This window comes from Hippocampus bargibanti, linkage group LG12 (genome assembly GCF_051943395.1).
Source record: "Hippocampus bargibanti isolate YZ-2025 linkage group LG12, ASM5194339v1, whole genome shotgun sequence".
NCBI lineage: Eukaryota > Metazoa > Chordata > Actinopteri > Syngnathiformes > Syngnathidae > Hippocampus > Hippocampus bargibanti.
In genome coordinates this window covers 10,163,340-10,186,960 of record NC_142745.1, presented here as the reverse complement: position 1 = coordinate 10,186,960, position 23,621 = coordinate 10,163,340, and the positions used below count along the sequence as shown (strand labels likewise).

The 23,621-nt window shown below is 41.3% G+C and overlaps 1 protein-coding gene across 2 annotated transcripts in view; it reads right to left on the bottom strand.

The window, feature by feature from the left end:
- Positions 1-23,621, bottom strand: part of pax7a (paired box 7a) — a 74,327-nt gene that overhangs the window by 27,177 nt on the left and 23,529 nt on the right. For both annotated transcript variants that reach the window (XM_089009707.1, XM_089009709.1), the window contains exons 5-6: positions 12,178-12,377; positions 1,757-1,922 (exon numbers count right to left, since the gene is read on the bottom strand). In XM_089009707.1, the coding sequence (XP_088865833.1) occupies positions 1,757-1,922; positions 12,178-12,377 (366 nt within the window). The remainder of the gene's footprint in view (positions 1-1,756; positions 1,923-12,177; positions 12,378-23,621) is intronic.

Here is a 23,621-nt window from a genome sequence, read left to right as displayed (position 1 = left end):
TTTCGGTTTACGAACGTTACATTTATGAAAATTTTACCTTGGCATACAAACTATTTTTTGGGATACACACGGAGCTGCCACAATGAGCCCATTCTCCTAACAAGAAAATGGTAGCCAATGTTTTTGTCCTCTATTCCCCGCCCCCAGTCTTCGGTTAAAGCCACGTGATTGGTCAAGAACGCAGCAGTGGTGGATGGGGTTACAAACGGAGAGAGAGAGTTCTCCAAAGAACAAATTGCCGTCTTTGGTTAAAGCCACGTGATTGGTCAAGAACCCAGCAGTGGGGGGCGGGGAGGGGGGGATCAAACATTAAAGAGACAGGCAGACAGACAGAGTGAGTGAAAACACACACACGAAAGGGAGATGAGAGTTTCAAACCAAAAAAGTGGAAAAGAAAAACATAAAAAAAGGTTAGGAAATGGATCGAAAACAGTGAAATTTAGACTCGTTTGAACTTTGGTAATTCAAAAGCAGATTGTAAACTGGAAGGTTAAAATATCCCATCAATCAGGCTCCACAAATAACCTGCACAAGGCATCTGTACACTTGATGCAAAAAGCTGTCAACCCAGGTAAACAGATCACAATTGATGAAGAACTAAATACAATTATCACAGAGAAAGCACCTACAAGGGATCATTCCTCAAGATGATGAAAGAATCCTATGGACCTCATCAAGTGTTTAATGCTGAGGAAACCGGACACTCCATTCCATCAAGCCAGTTGTGAGCCTCTACACGTTGACTCATCTGATCAACCAGGTTGTCAAGAGGCTTTTGGTCTGGAGACAGTGCAGGCCATTCCATTTGAGGTGTAAAAGTCGACAAAGGCACTTCCCTCATGATGTATCCTCAATGAGCTTGGACATTGTCATCCAGGGAGATGATATTTGGCCTCTGACACTCTGGTACATCTCACCTCTCTTAAACGTGCCTGTAGTTGAGTGCTATTCTTCATCCATTTTCTCAGGTCATCACAATCAGAAGATGTCGACAGATAAGATTCACTTGTACAACTTTCTGTGACTCTTCCAGTCTCTCTATCGCCATTGCAAGCTGTCAATGACATGCTGTGTGACGCTCTAAGCTGAGACTGTCCTTACTGAGGCATCACAGTGACATGGTCTAGTTGATCCATTGTAAGGTGTCATCTTGGTCTCATGATGTCAAAATGTAAACAACATAATGAGGGTGACTGTTTTAACATCACCTCTTAATGAACCAAGACATTTTTTGAGCGATTCAAGGATCAAACGGGTGTTGCAAAGTTGACTGTGAACGTGCTTGTGAAAGAATAGCACGTTTTGAAAAAAGTACTGAAACTTTTAACAGTTAGACGTGCATTCAAACAGTCAAAAAACTGCCACAGTTAGTTCACCTGTGAAGGTATGAATGTATTTTAGGCTCATTCTGAAATTTCACCTGAAAGCCAAATATCCCTCAGGTTTAAAGTTCTTTGGGTGTTGATCTAGGTTCTGTTGCAACCTCCTGGATGAGTCTTTGTCATATTGTTGGAATAATTTTACATGGAATTGTTTGCAGTTTTAACCACTTGACCACGGACCAGGTCAGCGTGATGTGTTGCTTCATTCAAACAGAGTAATGACAACACCAACTCTTAATTGTCTGGCTAGGCTTGGACATTTCTGAAACCATTTTCCTTCTTCTACCAACAATGTGGTCTGTAGTGGCAAAACAGGTTGATCCGACACTCATTGAGGAGATAAATGCTAAAATGTGACAACAGAATGCACTCACCCTGCGATAGTGTGGTCCCAGGGTAGCTAGCCTCCGGGAGTTGGTATGTGGGTAAAGTGGGCATTCCAGTGGGTGGGAATCCACCCGGAAGCAGGTGGTTGAAGGCTGCGAGCTGATTGGCACCGGCCTGTTTTCGCCATCTGGCCCGTCTGTTGCTGAACCACACCTGAAGGAAATGTCCCAAAAAATAACGGATGACATTTGAAAGTGTTTCTCTTGCCTTTTAACTACAATGCATCTGTATACGTATACCAAAAGTTTAAAATCGATCCAGAAAAAAATATACAGTACTGTATATAGACATTGTGAGACTGCAGTGCTTTAAGTGTTTTCAGCAAGCTTGTACACCCCAGCAGATGAATAGAAATGTGGCAAAAAGATGTTTTGATCATAACTCATTCACATCCAGACGTGCAAAAATGTGTCCACTCCAGTGCCAGGGTTTCTGTCATTTTCACACAAATTCCAGGACCAACAGAATATTGAGTTTTAGGACTACATAAACATTCATTTCAGCATTAGAAATCTTAGACTCTCTTCTTTCATCAGAAAAAAGAGTTCATCCCTAAGTTATATGGGTCTGTAGTTATATGAGCTTGAAATGGGGGCGGCTGTACAAATATTGCCCCTTGTGGAGGGGAAAAACATTGCCAGAGGTCTGATCAGTGCTTTATCGCCCCCCCCCCCCTTCCGCAAGAAAAAAAACAAAACCCGAAAAAATCAGGAGATGGCTGTCCATCTCATATTTTCAATTCGGCAATAGCAATGAATGAGTTAACAGTGCTTTTTGAAAAAATGTAATTGTTATTTAGAAAGTCTAAAAAGAAGCTTCGCCAAAACTATAGTCTAGACAGACAGCGCTCCTGAAATGAGCAGCGCACAATATCCTTTCCCTGAATGAAACCACACACCCCCCTTTGGAAAAAAAAAGAAGAAAAAGTAGGAGTTCTTTAGAAAGATTTACACATTTTAAATGGGCTTCTGCTCCAACAAAACATGAATATAATCGGGACTTGTGAAAGGAGCCAGCAACCTGTTCCATTTAGCCGAGACAAGGCCCAGCCTTCGCTGCGTGCCCGGGGGTTGAAGGACATTGATCTATGCCTCGCACAGGCAATTCATCAGAATTTAATACACTGTCAGCGCAGTTCATCTACTGTTGTGTTTCAAACAGCCCAGCCCATTGTGAGCGCACATGAAAAAGGGGGACAAAAGCCCCTCCATACGCCAACCAGAACAGTGGGCACAAAGGGTGGGGGGCGTCCCTTTTTAAACAGTCCTTCAAGAGGGACACTTTCAAGGGGACTTACACTTGCAGCTCCTTTTTTTCTTTAAGAAGAGGGGTGCCTCTTTTTGTACACACAAACATACACATAAACTCATTTAAAAAAAAGCCCGACACGGGATCTGTGCCGCATTAGAATGTGTGGAAAAAAGGGACTTTTCCAGAGGGTGAAAAGAGGAGAATTCAGTGAAATCTTCATCTGCTGTAGCCTCAATCAGCGCCTACAAAATAAATGTGATGTGTGGCTCCAGTCAAGTAGCTCCTATTGGGATGTAGTGGAGCGTGCACGCAGGTCTGAACTATCCAAACTCCAACCGGGCCAGACAAACAGCTGCCTCGCCCACCCCTCGCTTCAACACACACTCACACACACACACACCCCTTCTTCATCCCGCAGTGCCACTTAACCTCCGACCTCATCCTCTCACCCCAGCCCTCTTTTATGTTCACGCTAACTTCCTTCCCCCCTGTTGTCATCCGAGGTTGGTGTTTCATCATTCCAACTACTAAAATGCTTAAACGTTCCACTTTTGTTCTTCTTGCCATGAACTCCATGCAGCAATGAGGATGAAGCCCAGATTCATACATTCTTCTTACATGTAATAATAATAATAATAATACATTTTATTTCAAGTGCCTTTCAAAGCTCTCAAGGACACTTTACAGTCGCAGACAAGCATAGATATAATAATTAGTAAAATACAATTATAAATAGAAACAAGAGATAAAGCTACACAGAAAAAGCCATTTTAAATGAATGGGTTTTGAGATGGGATTTTAAGGTGGGAAGAGAATTGATGTTGGGAGGAAGTGACTTCCAGTGTTTGGGGCAGAGTAGCTGAAAGCTCTGTCCCCCATCGTGCTGAGATGGGCAGGGGGCACACAGAGGTGGAGGGAGGAAGAGGATCTGAGCGAATGAGAGGGAATAGAAATTTGAAGAAGGTCAGATAGGAATGGGGGGCAAGGTTATGGATAGCTTTATATAATCAAGCACACCCACTGTTTTTACAGATGCTTCCCTGTGTAATTTTTTGTTAATCAAATTCAAACCAATTCAATCTTAGTGGTTATATTATAATAAAAATCACAATACTTTATAGTTTGTTGCGCTCCCATTAAAACGTGACTGAAACGATCCGAATTCGTTTTCAGCGCTTCAAAGTTCAACATGCAAAAGAAAGGCGCCAAGAGATGAGCACAAGGCTCTTTGACACCACAAACCCACACATGCACACGCAGCCCCAAGCTGCGGATTTCAAGCTGCTCTCTGGAACCTGATCACAAAGTCACCTTGGACCACAATTTCTCTACTCGGCTCTCCCCAATCCCGTTTAATTCTCAGCGGCGGCACAGGGAGAGCTCCCTCGCACACTTGCGTATCTACCTGCACGTCGGGCCTTCCTTTTCCAAAGCGCTAAGAGGGTTCCTGGACGGAGGATGATTTCCGAGCTTAGCTCTGCTGCAGGAAGCATCGGGATGGAGGAAGACCAAAGGTGAAGCTTGCATAGCGCCTGCAAACCTCTCTCGCTTCCGATACAAGTGCGAGTATCTCTCACTCTTGAATGGAGTTCAAAAGTGCAGGAAACAAGAACCGTAGTGGTTTTGTTTGTGGATCAGCATGCACCTTATGCTACTGCACCCTCACTCTCTTCCTCTTGCTACACGCTTAAAGGACAACCAACGCCTCCAGACAAGTTGTGTCCATACTTTGTAAAATCACTTCAAAGGTTCCACTGCATATAGCTATATTTTATGTTTTAAGACTCGCGCTGAATATTCAGGAAGCCTTGTTTTCGAGTTGATGACGATGTCTGACGTGACGTCACGTCTGGAACGCCCCTGACCGAGAAAGCGACACACAATGCATTTTGGGTACTTTGTTTGGTCTGAAATCTTTGTGTTGATCCGTCTTGATGGTAAAATTAGAAGGAAAACACATAAATAACGCGATGGTGAATCGTTGTGTGTTGCACCAAGACTACAATTTGATACTAGTTGACACAAATTCCCAGCAGAAAAATCAGCCCATTTCCAACAAAGCTTGGGCGCCATCTTGTGCATTTTCTGGGACGCTACATTGGAGTCCTGATGGCTCGAATTGATACGCAGTCCTTCTTTAATCGATTGCAAACATTTATGCTTTCCTCTTAGGAACTATTTGAATCATATTCAGAACTGGATGAGTAACAAGAAAGCATCTTCTCCGAATCTGAAGCCATTTTTTGGATTCTCGAGCAAGGCAAGACGTCTTGGGACCTTCTGAAACTCGCAATTTCAGGGGTCATTTTGAAGTAGTTTTGGGACACTTCAACTCATTTTTATTAGTGTTTTGCATTTGACTAGAAATATCAGCCTGTGTGTTTTGGGTATTTTAGATGCTAGAAAACGTTTTTCTGACGTCAGTTAGGAAACAAAAAATGGTGTTGGTTGTCCTTTAAAGTGCCTGCAGACTCCATGACACTAAAATAATCTCCCCCCCCCCCCTCCCCGAGATGTATTTTCTACACTAATACAACATTTGAGTGATCTGGCGCATAAACCTGCAGAAAACGGAGATTGACTGAACCTACTCTGGTTGCTCAATGCAATGTAACAGAACAGCAACGTGCAAATGATGAAAATGCAACAAGCAGAACAGAATGCCACAAATCCTCCTGCGGTAATGTGAAGAGATTCAGCGCCCTGGCATATGCAGCCATGTTGCCACTGCACATATTTGTGCAAATATGCCCATACCTGTCAACCTGCGAGACATATGACCTTACTGACGGCTCAATTTTTCCTTATTTACTGAAAAAAAAAAAATACGTGCGTGTAATATTTCATTGCGCAATTTTATGAACAACATTTCACATGTAAACATGAAGACTTTTAACAAGTTACAACTTATTTCTCGCAATAATCAAGTATGTTCTTTGTTGTAGAGCATTGTGGTACAAAATACGGCCGGTTGACAAGTATGAAATGCCTTTTGTGGAACGTCACATAACCATACCGGAAAACATTTTAGCGGACTTTCTCTATGAGCATGCTAACATGCCATAGCGCTGCCCTTCCTTCCTACTCCTCATTCTTCACACACGTTTTCAGCAATTATCTTGAAACACGGACAATGTATTTTGAATTTAATCCTCGCTGAATTCACTCGACGGGGTCTTTGAAATATTGCCGATGTTTTATGCTGGGAACAGTGCTCATGTGGGCATGGCCTTAGCTTCCAATTCAAATAAAGACATTTGCCTTTCAATCGTCCATTCACCATCAGCCAAAAGGATCGATTGATGGCAAGCTGCCTCTGTGTCTCCTTTGATATCATCACTGATCTGAGACCGTTGGAGCTAGCGAGCCGTTCGTCCTCAATAGACGGATCATGCCCCCCCCCCCCCCCCCCCGCCTGTAAATTCTCCATTCAGCCGATCCTCCATGAAGGATGCTGTCAAAAGAAGGCGAGTACATGCCGGATGTGTGACGCCTCTCTGGAGCCAATTTGCGACATGTTGCTACAGATGAATAGCGAAAGGCGAGATAATGACAAAACAAAATATCCAAGCCCGAACATATGGGGGGGGGGGGTGGAGCGGGGTGACGCAACGAGCCTCAACACACAAACCCTTTTTCAGTCTCCTACCACGCAATATCACACTTCCTCACCCGTTTTCCCTCATCCCTCCCTCTCGCCTTCACTCTCTTTCCTCTCACTGCCTTCCAGACTGCTGGCACTATGCTAATTAAAGTAGCTAGGAGTGTGAATTTTGAGAGGAGAGTGGGATTAACTTGATAAGTATCAGAAGCACTGTACCAAAGTCATTTAAATTCTAATAATAAGAAAGTGTTAGAACATTCACTCTGACGCAAGGCAACAATTTCTCCCCAACCCCAATCTACATAAATCCTATTTGTGCCTTTATGAAATATAAACCCCACACTGGCGGGAATACAGTTTGCCTGTTGGGTTCGGTTGCCGCCACTCGCCTCCATTGTGATTTTTCTCTCTTTTTTTTCGCTGGTGGGTGATTTGATAATGAAACAATCGCGACTTTGTTTTGCATCCCTCTTGGTTTATGTTGCATATGAATTAGCGCCGTGAGTCTCAGCTGCAAAGCTGCACTTAATAAATTAATCAATCAGACCATTTTGGCGTTGTACAAAACCTTCCATGATGAGGTGCGAGCTGAGGGATGAGAAATTCGCTTTCCTCAAGTTTCACATTAGGTGTGATGGTGAAATAATGCCAAATATTTTTTTTTCAAAGAAGGTTCAGACATAACTGAGATGAATCGAAGACGTCATGACCATGTGTCCCAATACTTTTGTACATGCTTTCTTAACTCATTCACTGCCAGACGATGTGCAAAAATGTGTCCACTCCAGAGACAGGGTTTTTGTCATTGTCAATCGAATTCCAGGACCCACAGAATATTAAGTTTTAGGACCACATAAACATTCAATGCAGTTTAAGAAACCTTAGACTCTTTTCTTTCATCAGAAAAAAGAATTAATTGCTAAATTATATGGGTCTGGAGTTATATGAGATTGAAATGAGGGTGGCTGTCCAAGACACAATGCAATACATACATATGTATTTATATAGCGCTTTAACAACAGCTGAAGTTGGAAAAAAGTGCTAAATTCCTAAATTATAGAGGTCTGGAGTTAATTAGCTTGAAATGAGGGCCTTTCAAAACTCTAATGGATATTTTCCAATCACAGGATAGAAAACAAGTTTTCTGTGGGTAATATTATTATTATTATTATTATTATTTCTATTATTATTTCTATTATTATTATTTCTACTATTATTACTATTATTATTTCTATTATTTCTATTATTATTTTTATTTGTATTGTTATTACTATCATGACTATTATTATTATTATTATTATTATTATTATTATTATTATTATTATTATTTAGCAGTAGTAGTATTAGCATTATTTACAGCTGTCACCTAGGCTTGAATTTTCCGCAAAAGTTTTCACCATGATCAAACATCTAAAATGTAATTTCCTTTTAAATAGAATTCTAAAATTAACCCCCCAAAAAGCTACAACATATATTCACATCATGATTTTTCCACTTGGTTGAAATAAATGTCTCTATTGAAATCCTTGTGAAAACAAATACATGGTAAACACTATAATGTTTATCAAAACAGAACATGTTTTATTATTTCGATTTCTACCACCACAGCTCAAAGGCTTTGATCATAGCCATGCTCCTGTTGACATGACAGTTGGTATCTGAAGGCTAAGATACTGCAGAGGGGAATAAATCCCCCCCACTATTGCGGGCCTTCAACGGCTAGCACGGATCATATCCCACAATTTGTCAGTTGGGGGTCATAAAACGCGCTGGCGAAGGAGCACTGGTAGCTGCTGTTGAAAGCGACAGCAGAGGCTGATAAAGATGGATGGGAGAGGAGGAAGCGAATGGGGTCCGGGGGGGTTTAAAAGGACAGTTTGAGGCAGACACAAGGGAGTATGCTCCTGTTTATGAGGTAGTGAGTTTGTGTTGCGAGTCAAAGCCGAACGCCACAATCCCAGAATATATTGACAGTTTAGGCTTCCAGAGTCACAACTACTTCCGATCCTGGGAGTTCCTCCGAGATCATCAATATCTCAAGGTTTGCTGTCAGGGACTGCAAGGCCTTCTTGTATTTATATCCTGAATTCTTCTAAAATCTGCTCAGTGAAAGTGTAACCATTTATGAATATGTACTTTCCATCTTGGAGAAATTATTTTGACTGTGCTACTTTTACTATAAGAGAGCAGAGTGAACAGCTGGATTACATTTGCCCTGTACCCTGAGAACATGATAAAACGTCTACTGTAGTAACTGCTGTCCCTGAAAGGGTGAGTCCTTCAAATAAATAAAATATAAAATAAATAAAATATAAAATATAAAATATAAAAATACAAAAACCAAAAATACAATTTCAAACCAAAAAATACAATTTCAAACTAAAAAATACAATTTGAAACTTAAAAATACAATGTAAAAATTAAACGTAAAATTTAAACGTAAAATTTAAACGTAAAAATTAAACGTAAAATTAAACGTAAAATGTAAACGTAAAATGTAACCATAAAATTTAAATGTAAAATGTAAACGTAAAATTTAAATGTAAAATGTAAAATATAACATTTTAAAAATAAAATGAAATAATGCACGTAGCCAATGCACCGATGCCACTTTTAGCATTTTTGATGACCTGTATTCAAATATGTCTTTGTGCGGCCCATTGATTTCACTTATAACCGTACCCGAAAGAATTTTGGCATCAACTGACATCTGGAGGATGCGTCATTGCAGCTGTGCAGGAGAAGACTAGCTTTCAGGCCAAAGGGTCTCCTGTTTTCTCTGCATCATTTGGGCACCTTTGCAAAAGACCAGCTGGTGCCTTGCTTCACTGTTGAAACGCACATGTGCTTTCCATCAAAATTCACATGTAAACAACCAGAAACATAGCTCTCTGCAAAACTCAAAGCAGGTCTCAGAGACCCTTGAGACATTTAGACATCAATTTTCTTGTATTCTATTCAGTTTGAATTTTGAATTGAAGGTGTACTCATCATTGGCGACGTCTGTCTGTCTGAGAGTGCAAAAAAGCTAAAAATGAAAGGATTTCTTCATCTTTTCATGTGACATTTAAATTATTACTATATGTCAAGGTTGTCAAACTCATATTTTTGGCCCAGGGCCACATTGTAGTTACAATTTCCTCTCAGGGGCCGTTATTAATTTGGGGAAGCCATTAGAATGTTTCATCCCCTGCACATATTACATAGAGAGCGAAGTACAAATTAATGAATAAATCATTTTTAAAAATAATGACTGTTATTGTGGTTTACATGGGACAAACTGAAATTTTGGTTCGGACTTTGGCAAGCATCGTGGAAGTTTTATTTTCTTTCGCGGGCCAAATAAAATGATGTGGCGGGCCAGATTTAGCCCCCGGGCCTTGACTCTGACGCCAGCGTTTTGTGATACATTTTGCGGAAAACTTAGGCTCCATAGCCAATATTAAATCACAAGATCCACATTGGTACAAATGTTCAGCAAAAGTAACCCTACCAAAAAATACAAATAAATAAAATAAACGAAAACACATTTACAAAAATATGCCCAAAAACACATGGGAAATCTGCCATTGTGGTTTTCAGGAAAATTGTACCAAACCGTCCTAGGAATTGCCTAATTGCGACCAAATTTCGCAATGCATCTACAAAAACACATGTATGACAGTAAAACCACAAAACATTTGACTTTTTTGTCATAGCACGTGGCTGTCGCATGGCGGCAAAGTTTGATGACTCTCCATAAAACGCTCAAGTCTAATAAGTCAACTCCACAAGGGCCAAACCAAATCTCCTGTGTTTGATCAAGGTCCGCGCCCGTTAAAACATGAAATGTATCATCTACAGATGCAGACAGACTCACATCGTCCCCCATTTTCATCTGTTTTTTTTTTACACGAATGAATGATTACCAGTGGAGCAGCTGTGTCCAGCACATGGATATTATGTCACTCTCATGACTAAACTACGGAAAAAACAAACAAATGCCATGGCACGCAATACAACGAACTGGACAAAGACATGTGTGCTAGCTGTTATTGCAACGGATGAACACTTAGCATGCGCTAACACTCATGGAGGGGTTCAGACAGAGTGTGAATGACTGTGGTAAGAGGAGATGGCTGCCCCAGAAAGCCCCCCCCCTCCCTCTCCTCAACTCTCCACTCCAACCGGTGGCTGATTGATTAATGTTGTCGGGGCAAAGGGGTCCCTGGAGAGGATGAGGAACCCCGTGTGATATGTGGAAGGTTTTACGAGCGGCGGCGAGCTTGAAAGTGATGGGGATGAGATGCGGGCCAAACGGCCGGAATGAGAAATCCATCAGGAATGCGTTGACTTTCTCTCCTCTCACCTCCCCCCAACGATGGGAGAACAGCTGCCGCTATAACTCTACTGTAAATATTTTCCCTGGCTGACACACAGCTGCGTGGCACCCAAGCAGGCAGGCAGGCAGGGAGCTCGCAGGCTCTTTATCCAATTGGACTACAACGCTGGAGGCTCGTGATAAGCATGAGAACTTCTGTGCAATGCAAGCTATACTAGTGGAATAACAATTGCATTTGTTGGGATTAGCAATCCATTAAACTACATCTACGTACGTAAAGTAAGAATTAGGATTCCAGTGTGGAACAGCGGACACTAGCCTAGCTTTCCATAGCTCATTTTAGCATCCAATTAAAACTGGTACAACAGTCTGTAAATCACTGTCACTGCAATTTTTTTTTTTACAAAAATGTGCCCCACTATTCTAATTGCAGTATTCTGATTAATACAGTATTGCAGTTGTTGAATATCAATTAACTCATTCACTGCCAGACGTGCAAAAATGTGTCCACTCTCGTGCCAAGGTTTTTGTCATTGTCACTCGAATTCCAGGAAACACAAAATATTGAGTTTTGGGATTACATAAACATTCAATGCAGCGTAAAAAAATGTAGACTCTCTTCTTTCATCAGAAAAAAAGAGTTAATTCCTAATTTACATGGGTCTGGAGTTATATGATCTTGAAATGAGGGTGGCTGTCCAAAATACAATACATAGATGAAAAGGTTTCTTCAACCGTCATCTGTTCTTTTTTGAAGGTGTCGGACGTTTCGCTTCTTATCCAAGATGCTTCGTCAGCGAACCAAAGTCAATTGCTGGTAGTTTCGGCCCTATATATAATCCTACTGTCCAGATATAGGGCCGAAACTACCAGAAAAAGACTTTAGTTCACTGACGAAGTATCTTGGATTAGAAGCGAAACATACTTCCAATTCCTGAATAAATTTGTGAATGCCAGTGATTGAGTTAAGAAGGAAAGATCCATCCATTTTTATCCTTCTGAAGGGGCGGCGGCCATTTTTCCTCTTGCTGTCGACTAACTATTAAATCACAGTTGTTCTGGTTTCAAAGAAACAACTAATCACAGCTCACCTGTTTTCTGAGTCCTATCATGCAATGCTTGAGCTCTAAACTGCGATTGGTTGTTGCCCGAGATATGAGACAACATGCCATTTACTATGAAACATGAACAAAAGATCAAATCTTAATATTGGTGGGCAGACTGCACTCTACCTGCACCCTGGCCTCTGTCAGTTTGGTCCTCTGGGCTAGCTCCTCCCGCGTGTAGATGTCCGGGTAATGTGTCCTCTCAAAGGCTTTCTCCAGCTCCTCCAGTTGCTCTGCGGTGAAAGTGGTGCGACTACGCCTCTGCTTGCGCTTCAGCGGCAAGTCGGGTTCGGAATCCACGTCGGAGCCGTCGTCTGTGCGGCTACCTGAAGAAAAGCATCATTGGTGTCATCAAGGTGGTTGAGAAAAAGACAAGGACACGGGGGTGTATGAGGCGGTGTGAGATATTGCGGATTTTTAAAGGTTTTTACAGTACATGAGACAATAGAGTGGGAAAGGATAGCCACTGTGACTAATGAAACATAGAATCCAATGATTCTCTTCAGAATTATTCACCCATTCCTTACTTCCTAATCACTTATAAGGATTTCAGTGACCCGTCTAATTTACGACGAGGTCACGATATAAAACAAACAAAGCGCGTCTAATCATTTCATGCTAGCAATTTATTTGTGGTTATAAAACGTGTCATTATGAGTGTTTTTTTCAGGCATTTGGGAAGCATTGAACTTAAAAAAAATCCACAATTTTAATCATAATTACACAATCTATATCTTCTTTCCCTTTCGGCTGTGCCCTTCAGGGGTCACCACAGCAAATCAGTGTCCTCCATCTTCAGAGGTTTGATTCACATGTTTGTTTTGGCCAAGCTTTTTACGTCAGGAAAAAAGTGTGTCAGGAAGGATGCCCTTCCTGACACAATCCTCTGTATTTATCCGGGTTTGGGACCGGCACAATAAGACACTGGCTTATGGCCCCTTGTGGCTACAGAACAAGCAACTCTTTGAACTTAATAAATATGGAGAATTACACAATCAATATAAATTCCAAAAAAAAAGACACAAAATTTCTGACGTGAAAGTGAGAATGGACCAACAAAGAGGATCATGACAAGAACACCAACAGTAGCAGTGACCTGACAGAGGCAGCAAGAAACTAGAGAACTAAATGTAAGCAAAGTGAGGAGACAATTCGGAACACCTGGCCAGTGATTTGAAGGAGCCGTGGAGAAAAGGTCAAAACAAAACGACCCAGAAAGACGTGGAAAAAAAGCCACATGAGGAAGCCAATACAAAACAGGAAACCTGTTTACGCGAATAAATGCTATCTCAACAACACAAAGATATTCGGACAAATAGCAGCCACAATCTCCCTTTACAACAGAGTTCGTTGATTTTCAAAAGCAAAAATGGTTTGTTCCACTTTTTGACCCATGCATAAAATAATTGCTTTCAAAATTGTTGCCTCCCAATATAGTGATCTTATTTTGGTTCTTACAGTGAGTGTGCAGGGGGTACGGCCACCCCAACATTTTAAAAAATTCTAACTGATTCGCATCATCGCTATTAGCATAAACATGCGATGTAATACGTTTTCAAAATTGCTATAAGATATAAAAATTACATAATTGCTTTATGGGGGGTGCATAAAGCAACCCACTCTCGAGGACTTGCACACTGCAAGTCCTCGAGAGTGGGAAAATCCGACTGGACCCTCTGCACCCTGCCCACTACCTTTTCCAGTGATTCCCATCCCTCAGGCAGGCGCTACCAAAATCCAGCTGGCTCCAAATTGTCCCTAGGTGTGTGTGTGCGAGTGACTGTTGTTTGGCTTTGTGTGCCCTGCGATTGGCTGGGAACCAATTCAGGGTGTCCCCCGCCTCGTACCCGAAGACAGCTGGGATTGGCTCCAGCACCCCCCGCCACCGTAATGAGGAATAAGCGGTATGGAAAATGGATGGATGGATAATAATACATTTCATTTATAAGCGCCTTTCAAAACTCTCAAGGTCACTTTACAGTCACTGATCAGTTTTTCTGTGGGTGAGCAGCGGCAGCCACATGTGCCAGCGTTCACTGGAATAACTCAAATAGATAGAAAGTTATCAAGCTAGCTAATAGATAACTAATAGCTAGCTAGATTTCCAGCTAGCTAGCTAATAGATAGAAAATAGATAGCTTGCTAGGTAGCCAACTAGATCGTTAGCTAGATAGCCAGATAGCCAGCTAGATAGCTCAAGTGAGCAACATAATGTAAAAAGACCAGGAAGGACCCATTGTAGACTTTCTGATCGACATTATTCATATCAGACCAATTTTTTGACCAAATTGCTCTATTTGGGCGATAGCATTTCATACAGCTGATACATTGATTGTAATGATGAATCATTACACCCCTCATAATCATTGAAGCTCCAGCTCTGTACTTGAACCATTGTCTGCTTGTCACTTTGCATATTCTCTCACAGTTGTTCCTGAGAGGTACCGCTTACATTAAGAAATTCGATTAGATTAACCTTTGTGAGTGTCCTCCATAGTTATTTGTTATGTCTTTTTTATGATGATACTAGTGTGGCATGTTCTAACTGAGACAAATTCCTTGTGTGTTCTTCACATTTGACCAATAAAGATGATTCTGATTTGGTGTGTTAAAGGAGAACTCAAAGTCAGAGCATGTCAATGTCCAGTTCGCGCTCCTTAGAGGAAAATTATCTCCCCCATCTCAGAGATTTTCACCTATCATGAATGGGTTTGGAATGTACCACTCGTGATAAAGCGGGGCTTCACTGCTAATAATATGTGATTATTTATTTGATGTAAGAGTGGCTTTGATACAAAATCTTGCCTCAGAGAGGTGTTGGGGGTGCTGAGGTTGCCTGAGGAAGTTAAGGCGGAATGTCAGAGCAGGGGAGGGGGCATAACTGGGTAGTCGGGTTAATCTGTGCGAGCCACCTTGCTGCTCCTCGCCTCAACTTGGCCCAGGGCAGACTGTTTATACACAGCCATAGTGTGTATGTGTGTGTCTGTGTTTTAACATGTAACACAATATCCCGGCAAAAACCATTCAGCCCAACGCTTGTGTTTGCGTCTGCTGTCATTAAGTGAATTAGAACACATTTTACACGACTTTTCAGGCATTCGGCTAAGCCGACTTTTTGCTCGAGGAACGGAGATACGGCACAAAGCGGCACAATCCGGGCCCGACAGGGACATTTTTTTTTTTTACAGCAAAACACGCATTACCATCGCACATTACCATTAGAACTGAATTTAGAAAATTGCATCATTTTCACCTCCTCTGCACGTCTATTCAGACAACATGGCCCCTTTCATTTCATGTCACAAAATTCTTATTTTCATAATTTCCTCATTGAGACAGTGACAAGGCGACGCTGACTGTGCCAGCGTTGCTGCAGGCCTTGTTGGATTGCATCACGCCTCGTCCAGAAAAAGTGTGGGAGAGGGAAAATAAAAGGGAAGACGCTGCAAGAGTAGACACCGGATTCCCGCTCAAGACACCATTGAGCTCCAATCAAAAATGGAATGGTCACCTCAACTATTGTTTTATTTGTGGCGCTCTTCAGCAGAAGTGGACAAAAGAATACTCTAACGAAAAACAACTGTGAGAACAAAAGAGCAACAGAGCTGGCAGAGTCTCAAGGCCGGCTCCAGAGTTTAATTAAACAAGGAATTAGGGGATTATATGGAGACTATCATCACGGGCCACTCCATCAACATTTTTTTTCTGTCCCCCCCTGAGCTCGCGCTCGACGATTCTCTGCGGATTACAACGTGGCCGCCGGACATGAGGCCGCATTCATTAAATCAATTCTTCAGTCTTATCCGTTCTAATAAAAAAAAAAAACGATTCTTGGAACGCACGCTGCCCTTGAACATACAAAAGTTGAATATGTACATACACCGCATATCTTTTTGTTGTTGTTGTTTTTTTTATGAGGACGCGTACATCCGTCGACTTGCTAAATTGCCGTGACGACACTTGAGACCGGGCCCGGATCGCTTTCCAAAGTCACCCCCCGACGTCCTACCGGGGGGGACACGTCGTTGACGCGGACCCCGTAGGGGGAAGGCGGTGGGGGGAGTATTTTGAGAAAGACCCCCAAGTCTCCTCACATCCTTTGTCTTTTGCAAGACTTTACTTTGCGGGGAACCTGCTGAAGGCCCCCGGTGTCATATTCAGCCTTCCACCGGGCTAATGACTGATAACCCTCGACAGCTGATAGCATGTATGCCGGCTCTCCATTAAGCCCTTCAGAGCCAACACATCTGCTCTTAAACATGAAGCAAAAGCGCAAGGTCAACAGCCCTGTCTGTAATGACAACGGAGGAACGGCAACATGCTACACACATCATGGATGCAGCGCCCAGTTGGGACTGCATGTGAAAATAAGGTCTTGGTAATCATGTGGAAAAAAAAATCAATTGATCCAATGTAAATTTTTACAAATATGAGTTATTCGAAGGACGCTGTCCCTGCATGTCCAACATTGAACTACGATGAGTTTTCAGCTGAAGTTTGGTTTCACCTTGGTTTAACACCCTAGTGCTTTCTAGTAACTTTGTAACTGCTTTATTTCCCGTGTATGATAGGTGTCCATGTTAAGCTCTTTGTTACAGCTTCAGTTGTTGTTTAAAGGACAACCGACACCATTTTTTGTTTCCTAACTGACATCAGAAAAACGCATCTAAAATACCCAAAACACGCAGGCTGAAATTTTTAGTCAAATGCAAAACATCAATAAAAATGATGTTACTCATCCATTTATGAATATGATTCAAATAGTTCTGAAGAGGAAAGCATAAATGTTTGCAATCGATTAAAGGAGTCCTCCCATATCAATTCAAGTCGTCAATGACAGCAATGTGGCACCCAGAAAATCCAGAAGATGGCGCCCAAGATCTGTTGGAAATGGACTGATTTGTCTGCTGGGAATTTGTGTCAGCGAATATCAAATACAGTAAAGTCTCGTTATATCGATATCGGATATATCGATAGTCCCGGTTATATCGATACTATTTCTATGCACGCACGGCGAAAATTACATGCAAACAGGGTCGGATATATCGATAGTCCCGGTTATATCGATATTTTTTTCGGACTCCCTTGAATATCGATATAACGAGACTTTACTGTAGTTGTCTTGGTGCAACACAAAACGATTCACCATCGCGTTATTTATGTGTTTTCCTTCTAATTTCGCCATCATCATGGATCAACATGAAGTTTTCAGACCAAACAAAGTACCGCAAAATGCATTGTGTGTCGCTTTCTCAGTCAGGGGCGTTCCAAACGTGATGTCACGTCAGACATCGTCATCAACTCAAAAACAAGACTTCCTGAATATTCAGCGCGAGTCTTAAAACGTAAAATATAGCTATATGCGGTGGAATCTTTGTAAAATACACTCAGTAGAAGTCATTTGACGAGGCTTCGGTTGTCCTTTAAGCGCTAAATATGAATTGTATTGTGTTGTATTGAAAAACAAGAAAAAAATTATTTGTGCTCTCAACGTTTCTTTTGGCACCCGGATGTTTTACAGTCCAATGAGAAGCAGACACCCCCATTCTTGTGACTGAACTGTCAAGTCTTGGTTCGCGTATTTTAGCGGAAATACAGTATGCACTCCTGTAGTCTTATGTTGCTTGTTTATTCGAGAGAACACAATACATATTGATTTATATAGCGCTTTAACAACAGCTGAAGCTGGAACAAAGGACGCTTAACATGGACAGCTATCAGAGAGAAGAATGTCACTGTCCAGCGAAGAACATGTATTACGTCATGTATGTAATCTGGAAAAATGACAAAAACGATTTTTCTTTGTGTTTTGCAACTATCCAGACACAGCTATAAAAATTGTGTATGTGCCCCAAAAGTGCAATTTGTTTTTTAGAGAACAAGCCAAGACTGTCCAATGAAAAGCATGTCGAATGTCCACATTATGTCAATGTCAAAACTGAGAGATTTGCTGTTGTGGATATGTCTGACTATTCTATGTGCTGTCTGTACGTTTTAAGTTTGATTTTTGAAAGACCAAACTGATCAATGAACATTTCCCTTGCTTAAGTACTGTATTTTCCGGTGTATAAGGCACACCCCAAAGCCTTGATTTTCTTCAAAAGATGACCTTGCACTTTATACGTCTTATACGTGACAACTAACAATACTAGTTGGTATACCGCAAAAAAGCAAGCAGCAGGAAGGAGCAAGGTGTATTTGACAAATTGTATTAAATAAAGTCAGCAGGAACAAAATCTCAAACAACAAAGTCATCAGAAAAAAGGTCCAATGTAGCAAACAAAACCATGACTAAAACATTACAAGACGAAACAAAACTGACAGGATGAAACAAACAATGACCCGACACTGAATGGTCATGCCGGGAGTCCTTTTAACTACCAATGATTAAAACAAGCAATACCTGTGCAGCTGTTCGCAGGGCCCTACAGGGGCCTACAATGGCCTACAATGCCAGCGAACAGACTGCTGTTACCACAGGACATCTGCAGGCATAAAGCCTCTCATTTCAATATATTTAGCAGCTAATGACAACAATTCCAAATGACATCTCACATTTTGTTTTAGAGCTCAACCCTGATTCGCCAACGGCAATCATCCCATAAGCGAGCAAACAAGACTCCCACGAGGGTGACGAGACCAATCCGCCGTGCAACAAAAAGGTACACACTGATTAGACGTTCACATAATACAAGTGCTCCAAGGGTTCATTGGATATTGATAAACCTCTCGAGCGTCTGTCGTTACTTACACAAAGTCCAATTAGAATCTAATTATGCGCCATCCAGTGGGCACCATTACTGCACAGCGCTTGTCTCCCGGGGGTGTGGGACGGGGGGGGGGGCTTACCTCCACCACCGCCCCCTCCAACAACCGCCGCCAAACATTGATTTAAAACCTGGTCAGCTCTTTGTTTTGTTAAGTGCTTGTTTAAGATGGAGAATTGAGTTGAATTGAGTTATATTAAGAATGTAAGAAGTAAATAAGGTGGATTGCTACCAATCACATGCGGTGTAATAAAGCATTTTTAGCTGTTGTATAGGGAAATTAATGACCAAAAGACACGTGTATGCTCATTGAAAAAACTTCCCACAAAGCTTTGTCTTAAAATCATAGCAAATGTGTTATTTCCGACAGAAAGTGGTCAACAGTGGTGTCTGCCTTTTTCTTAGTTGCATTGAAATTGACCCTAAGAAGTTGAACAATTTTCATAAAACTGCGATTGCAAAACAGGACTATGACATTGCAATCAACAAGTCACATGGCGTTATGAAAACCCTGTTTATTATTTTTTTTTACTTTCTGGTATTACACTGTAGGAGGGTTTCGGTGGAGGGTTACATTTTTGTGTTTGCTTTCCCAATTTCGGTGAACATAGCTCAGTTAAGCTTGCTTAACTCATTCACTGACATTGTATTTAGCTTTTTAGATCAATAAATCAGCATTTCATCTTTAACTCATTCACTGCCATTCTTGAATAAATTCGGGAATTGAAAATATGATGTGGAGCGCAATTCCCGGGTTTTGGTTTTTCTTCCGCGTGTGTGGGCATGCCGATAAAGTGTTGGTTAGACCTCTGGCAATGTTTTTTTCCCTTCCACGAGGGGGCACCATTTGCCTTTTGTACAGCAGCCCCCATTTCAAGCTCAGATAACTCCAGACCCGTATGTCTTAGGATTTAACTCTTTTTTTTTCTGATGAAAAAAGAAAGTCTGCGCTTTCTTACGCTGCATTGAATGTTTTTGTAGTCCTAAAACTCAATATTCTGTGGGTCCTGGAATTTGAGTGAAAATGACAAAAACCCTGGCACTGGAGTGGACACATTTTTTGCACGTCTGGCAGTGAATGAGTTAAAAAGAAAATTTTCAGAGTAGAATCAGGTCGTTCACATGCAAGATCACAATTTTCTGAATTGGATTAAAGATTCCAGCAGAGAAAACAGTGAAGCAGGTCCAACAATATGTGCAGTGCCACGTTTCATTTTAATGAGTCTTCTAAGCTCAGTTGAAGCCTTTTGGAAAGATTGGGTTTGCTAGTTGATCTAGTTTGAAGGTGAACTTGAAGTTTAATGGAGCCCCCGCAGATCCCCCACACACCCCTCCACCCCTTCAGTCTCCTCTCACTCCAGATGGGATCCTCATCATCTTTGATTCCTCCAACTCCAAAACACCCTCAGACTATTCCACCAATATATTTGAAACAGCTATCAGTATGATGTAGTGTCATTCCATAACCGTGTCAGTCAAAACTCATCTTTTTTCCCCACAAAGCCAAATTCTTTTTAGTCCTTTTTTTCATTTCTTTAAACTATTCCATTGGCCCTCATTCCATTGTACACATGTAGAAGACAATGTGTATTTCATCCCGAGGAACTATGAAATGTCAGATCATCTATCACACCAAACTGCGAAAGCGAGTTCCTGGATCATTTATCTACAACCTAAAACCGACCCAATTTTATTGCCGGCAGTAGGGAAGGATTCTGACTTGATTTTTTTCCCCCATAAGATAACCAGGAACCTTATACAGAGGTCCACTTTGATAACTCATTACCTGCATTCATGGCCACCTATTAGATTGGAAGTCACATGCAGTTTTTTGAGCATCCAGATTGAACCAGGAACTTTGGTTTACACAGCTCTGGTTCCAGTTTGTTCTTCCAACTATTTGGGTTTCTTTTCACTTTAAGCATATGCATTTTTTTATTGGTCAAAACTCTGGACTAAGGAAACAAATTCGATTGAAATTTGACTGGACTAGATAGCTGGTAGCTCGCATTAAAAGTACAGCAGTGTGATAAACAAATGCAATCTTAGCAGATGTAAAATAACCATCTGGAAGCAATTTTCAGATGTTTAATTAGACTAAATGAATGACATGACCACTAAAGAGGGAGCAAGAATAACTTGTTTAACAAAGGCTGCTATGTTGAAACCGTCCAAAATGTTCTGGCTCTTTTTGATCAAATTTTACGTTTTGTAATAGAAAAATAGCATTTTGATAATTTTGCAATTGAGTAAATTTGACCTGGAAAAAAAATCACCAAGAATTTGAATTTGATTAAAAAGAACCGAAGTGGCAGGTGTTTTCGATCAAATCCAAATATAGTTGTTGAAGCGTTCCTTCAATTGCGCCTTATTCGACGACTTCAATTTTGCTTATTAAAACCAAAGGGACCCCACAAAGGAGAAGTGTATTTCTAAACAGACTACCTGCTTTCGCTTCAAAATGTTATCTATTGTTGTTTCTACAACAATTCAGATTCAGTAATATGTTCCAAGTAGACAAAGAAACAAATTCATCTTTGATTTAAATGTACCTTTTGTTGTTTTAGCATTTTTTTACGCACCGTCTTTGATTACATTTTAGTCTTTTTTGGACCCTCCACATCCTGCACACCACCTTTTTCAGCTACACACAGGTGATCTCAGGCGATACCTGAGAGGTATCACTTACATTTAGGGATTTTGATTAGATTAGATTAGATTCCTCCAGATGTCCTCCAGTTATTTGGCATGCAGTTTTTATGATGATACTAGTGCAGCGTGTTCTACCAGAGACCTTGTGTTTTCCAAATACTTGGCCAAGATGATTCTGATTCTGTTTTTTTAATGAGGAAATGCTACGTAGCATTTACATTAGATGGATTTTTTTTCTTTACAGCCTTTGTCGGATTTTGTAGGCACACTTGTAATTCTAACCTAAATTCAATAATGATGAGAGTAAAAAAATAATAGGAAAAGCATGTTGTTGAAATATATGGAAATACAAGCTAGTCCTAGAAGCTTCATCTCTAGTACACCTGTAAAAAAAAACTAACAAATAAAGAAAAACTCCTTATTGGCCAAGCCGCCATGTCCTGAGTATATTAGCCCCACCTTTTGCGCGCTATCCGAGACGCAGGGACAAAAACAGACAGGGCTTTGGCAGCGCGGCATTAGCTCATAATGGCTCATTTTGAAAAGCATATTAGTTCCAGCATAATTACTACGGCGAGGCCTTGCACTCTATATTTGTGTGTGTGTGTGTGTGTGTGTGCGTGCGTGTGTGTGTGTGTGTGTGTGCGTGTGTGTGTGTGTGTGCGTGTGTGTGTGTGTGTGTGTGTGTGTGTGTGTGTGTGTGTGTGTTACGCAGGCATTCACAAGACCTGCCTGTGAGCTCCAAGTCACACCAGTTGACTGTGACTGACAGCAGATTTAGCTCCAAATGTTGTTTTCTTCTATCCCTTGTATCCCACAGGACAAAAATAACATGGCGTCTTTTCTCCCCCTTTTTATGTTGGCTTGTTTATTTTTGTGCCTACCTTTTGTCGTGCTTGATGGCGCGATTATACTTTTTGTCAGTCAAGGGTTTGGGGGATGAGGGGGGGTGAATATCAAAAGGGCTAATTATGCAAACAGGCAGCAGATAAGCGATGAGATCTGCTATCTGTGACATGCATCTGTCTGCGCTGTCTCTGCTGCTTCGGGCCCGTGTATAAACGGGCCCTGCCTGTCCTCGGGACTGCTTGCGATTCGAGCACACAACACTGTGGGACGTTTTGGGGGTGTGAGGTTTGGGGAGGCGGTATTGGCGGTGAATGGCGGTGGGGGTGTAGCAGCATCAAATAACTAACAAGTTCTTCAATTTGCATTTTTGGGGGTAGCGGCGTCGACGGCGAAGGAACGTCATCCCAAAGGGGGCGCCGCAAAGTGAAGGGGATGGCACGATGCGGCGCAGATAGCGACTTTATACGAGATCAGCGATAAACGCGACACTTTGAAAAACAATTTTGGCCATGAAGAACCTCCCGCGGTTATCTTTTAGCGGGAGGGAAGACGACAACAACAACAAAAAACAAAACAAAACACTCACTCGGCCCTGTATTGTTTCAAAAGTGCTCAACTATTTAAGAGTTAAGTTGCAACAACTTTTTCTTCTTAAGAAATAATGTTCTTAAACTTCGAATTTTTACTATGAACACGTGAATTCACGATAACCTCATAAAATTGCAATATTATTTGCGATTTTTGCAAGCTTCACAGCTGTCCAACCTTAATGATGTCCAACAGTAAATCTGCAACCAAATCCATTTCTTCTCCCTTTTCAGCCATTGTGGGTTGACAAAACTGCTATTAAATCAACACAAAAATGTATTTACTTATGCAGCTCGCTACAGATATAGTGTGCGAGCTCTGGTAACTAGCCAATCATGTGACTAGCCAATCATAATTTGCAAAAACTCTGATGTTGCCAGCGCCTTTCAGCAGGCCTTAGATTGCTAACTCGAAATCTGATTGGTTAAAGCAAAAGTTTCATCGAAACTGATTTCTATGCGACAGGCCTGCCGAACTGATTGTGAAGGCGTCCAGGTCAATTTCTAATCCTTGTAACAAATGATGGCTGAAATGTGATTGGTTAAATACTTAAATACGAAAACAAATCTAGAAGCAGCACAACAAGGGAAAAACAATGAAAGGAAGTTGAACGACCATTTGGAATTATCTAATAAGAATTCATGGACAAAACATACTGTATTTAACATCAGTCTGCAATAGATATTTTTAGGCTAGCAGAGAAGGCCTTGCAGG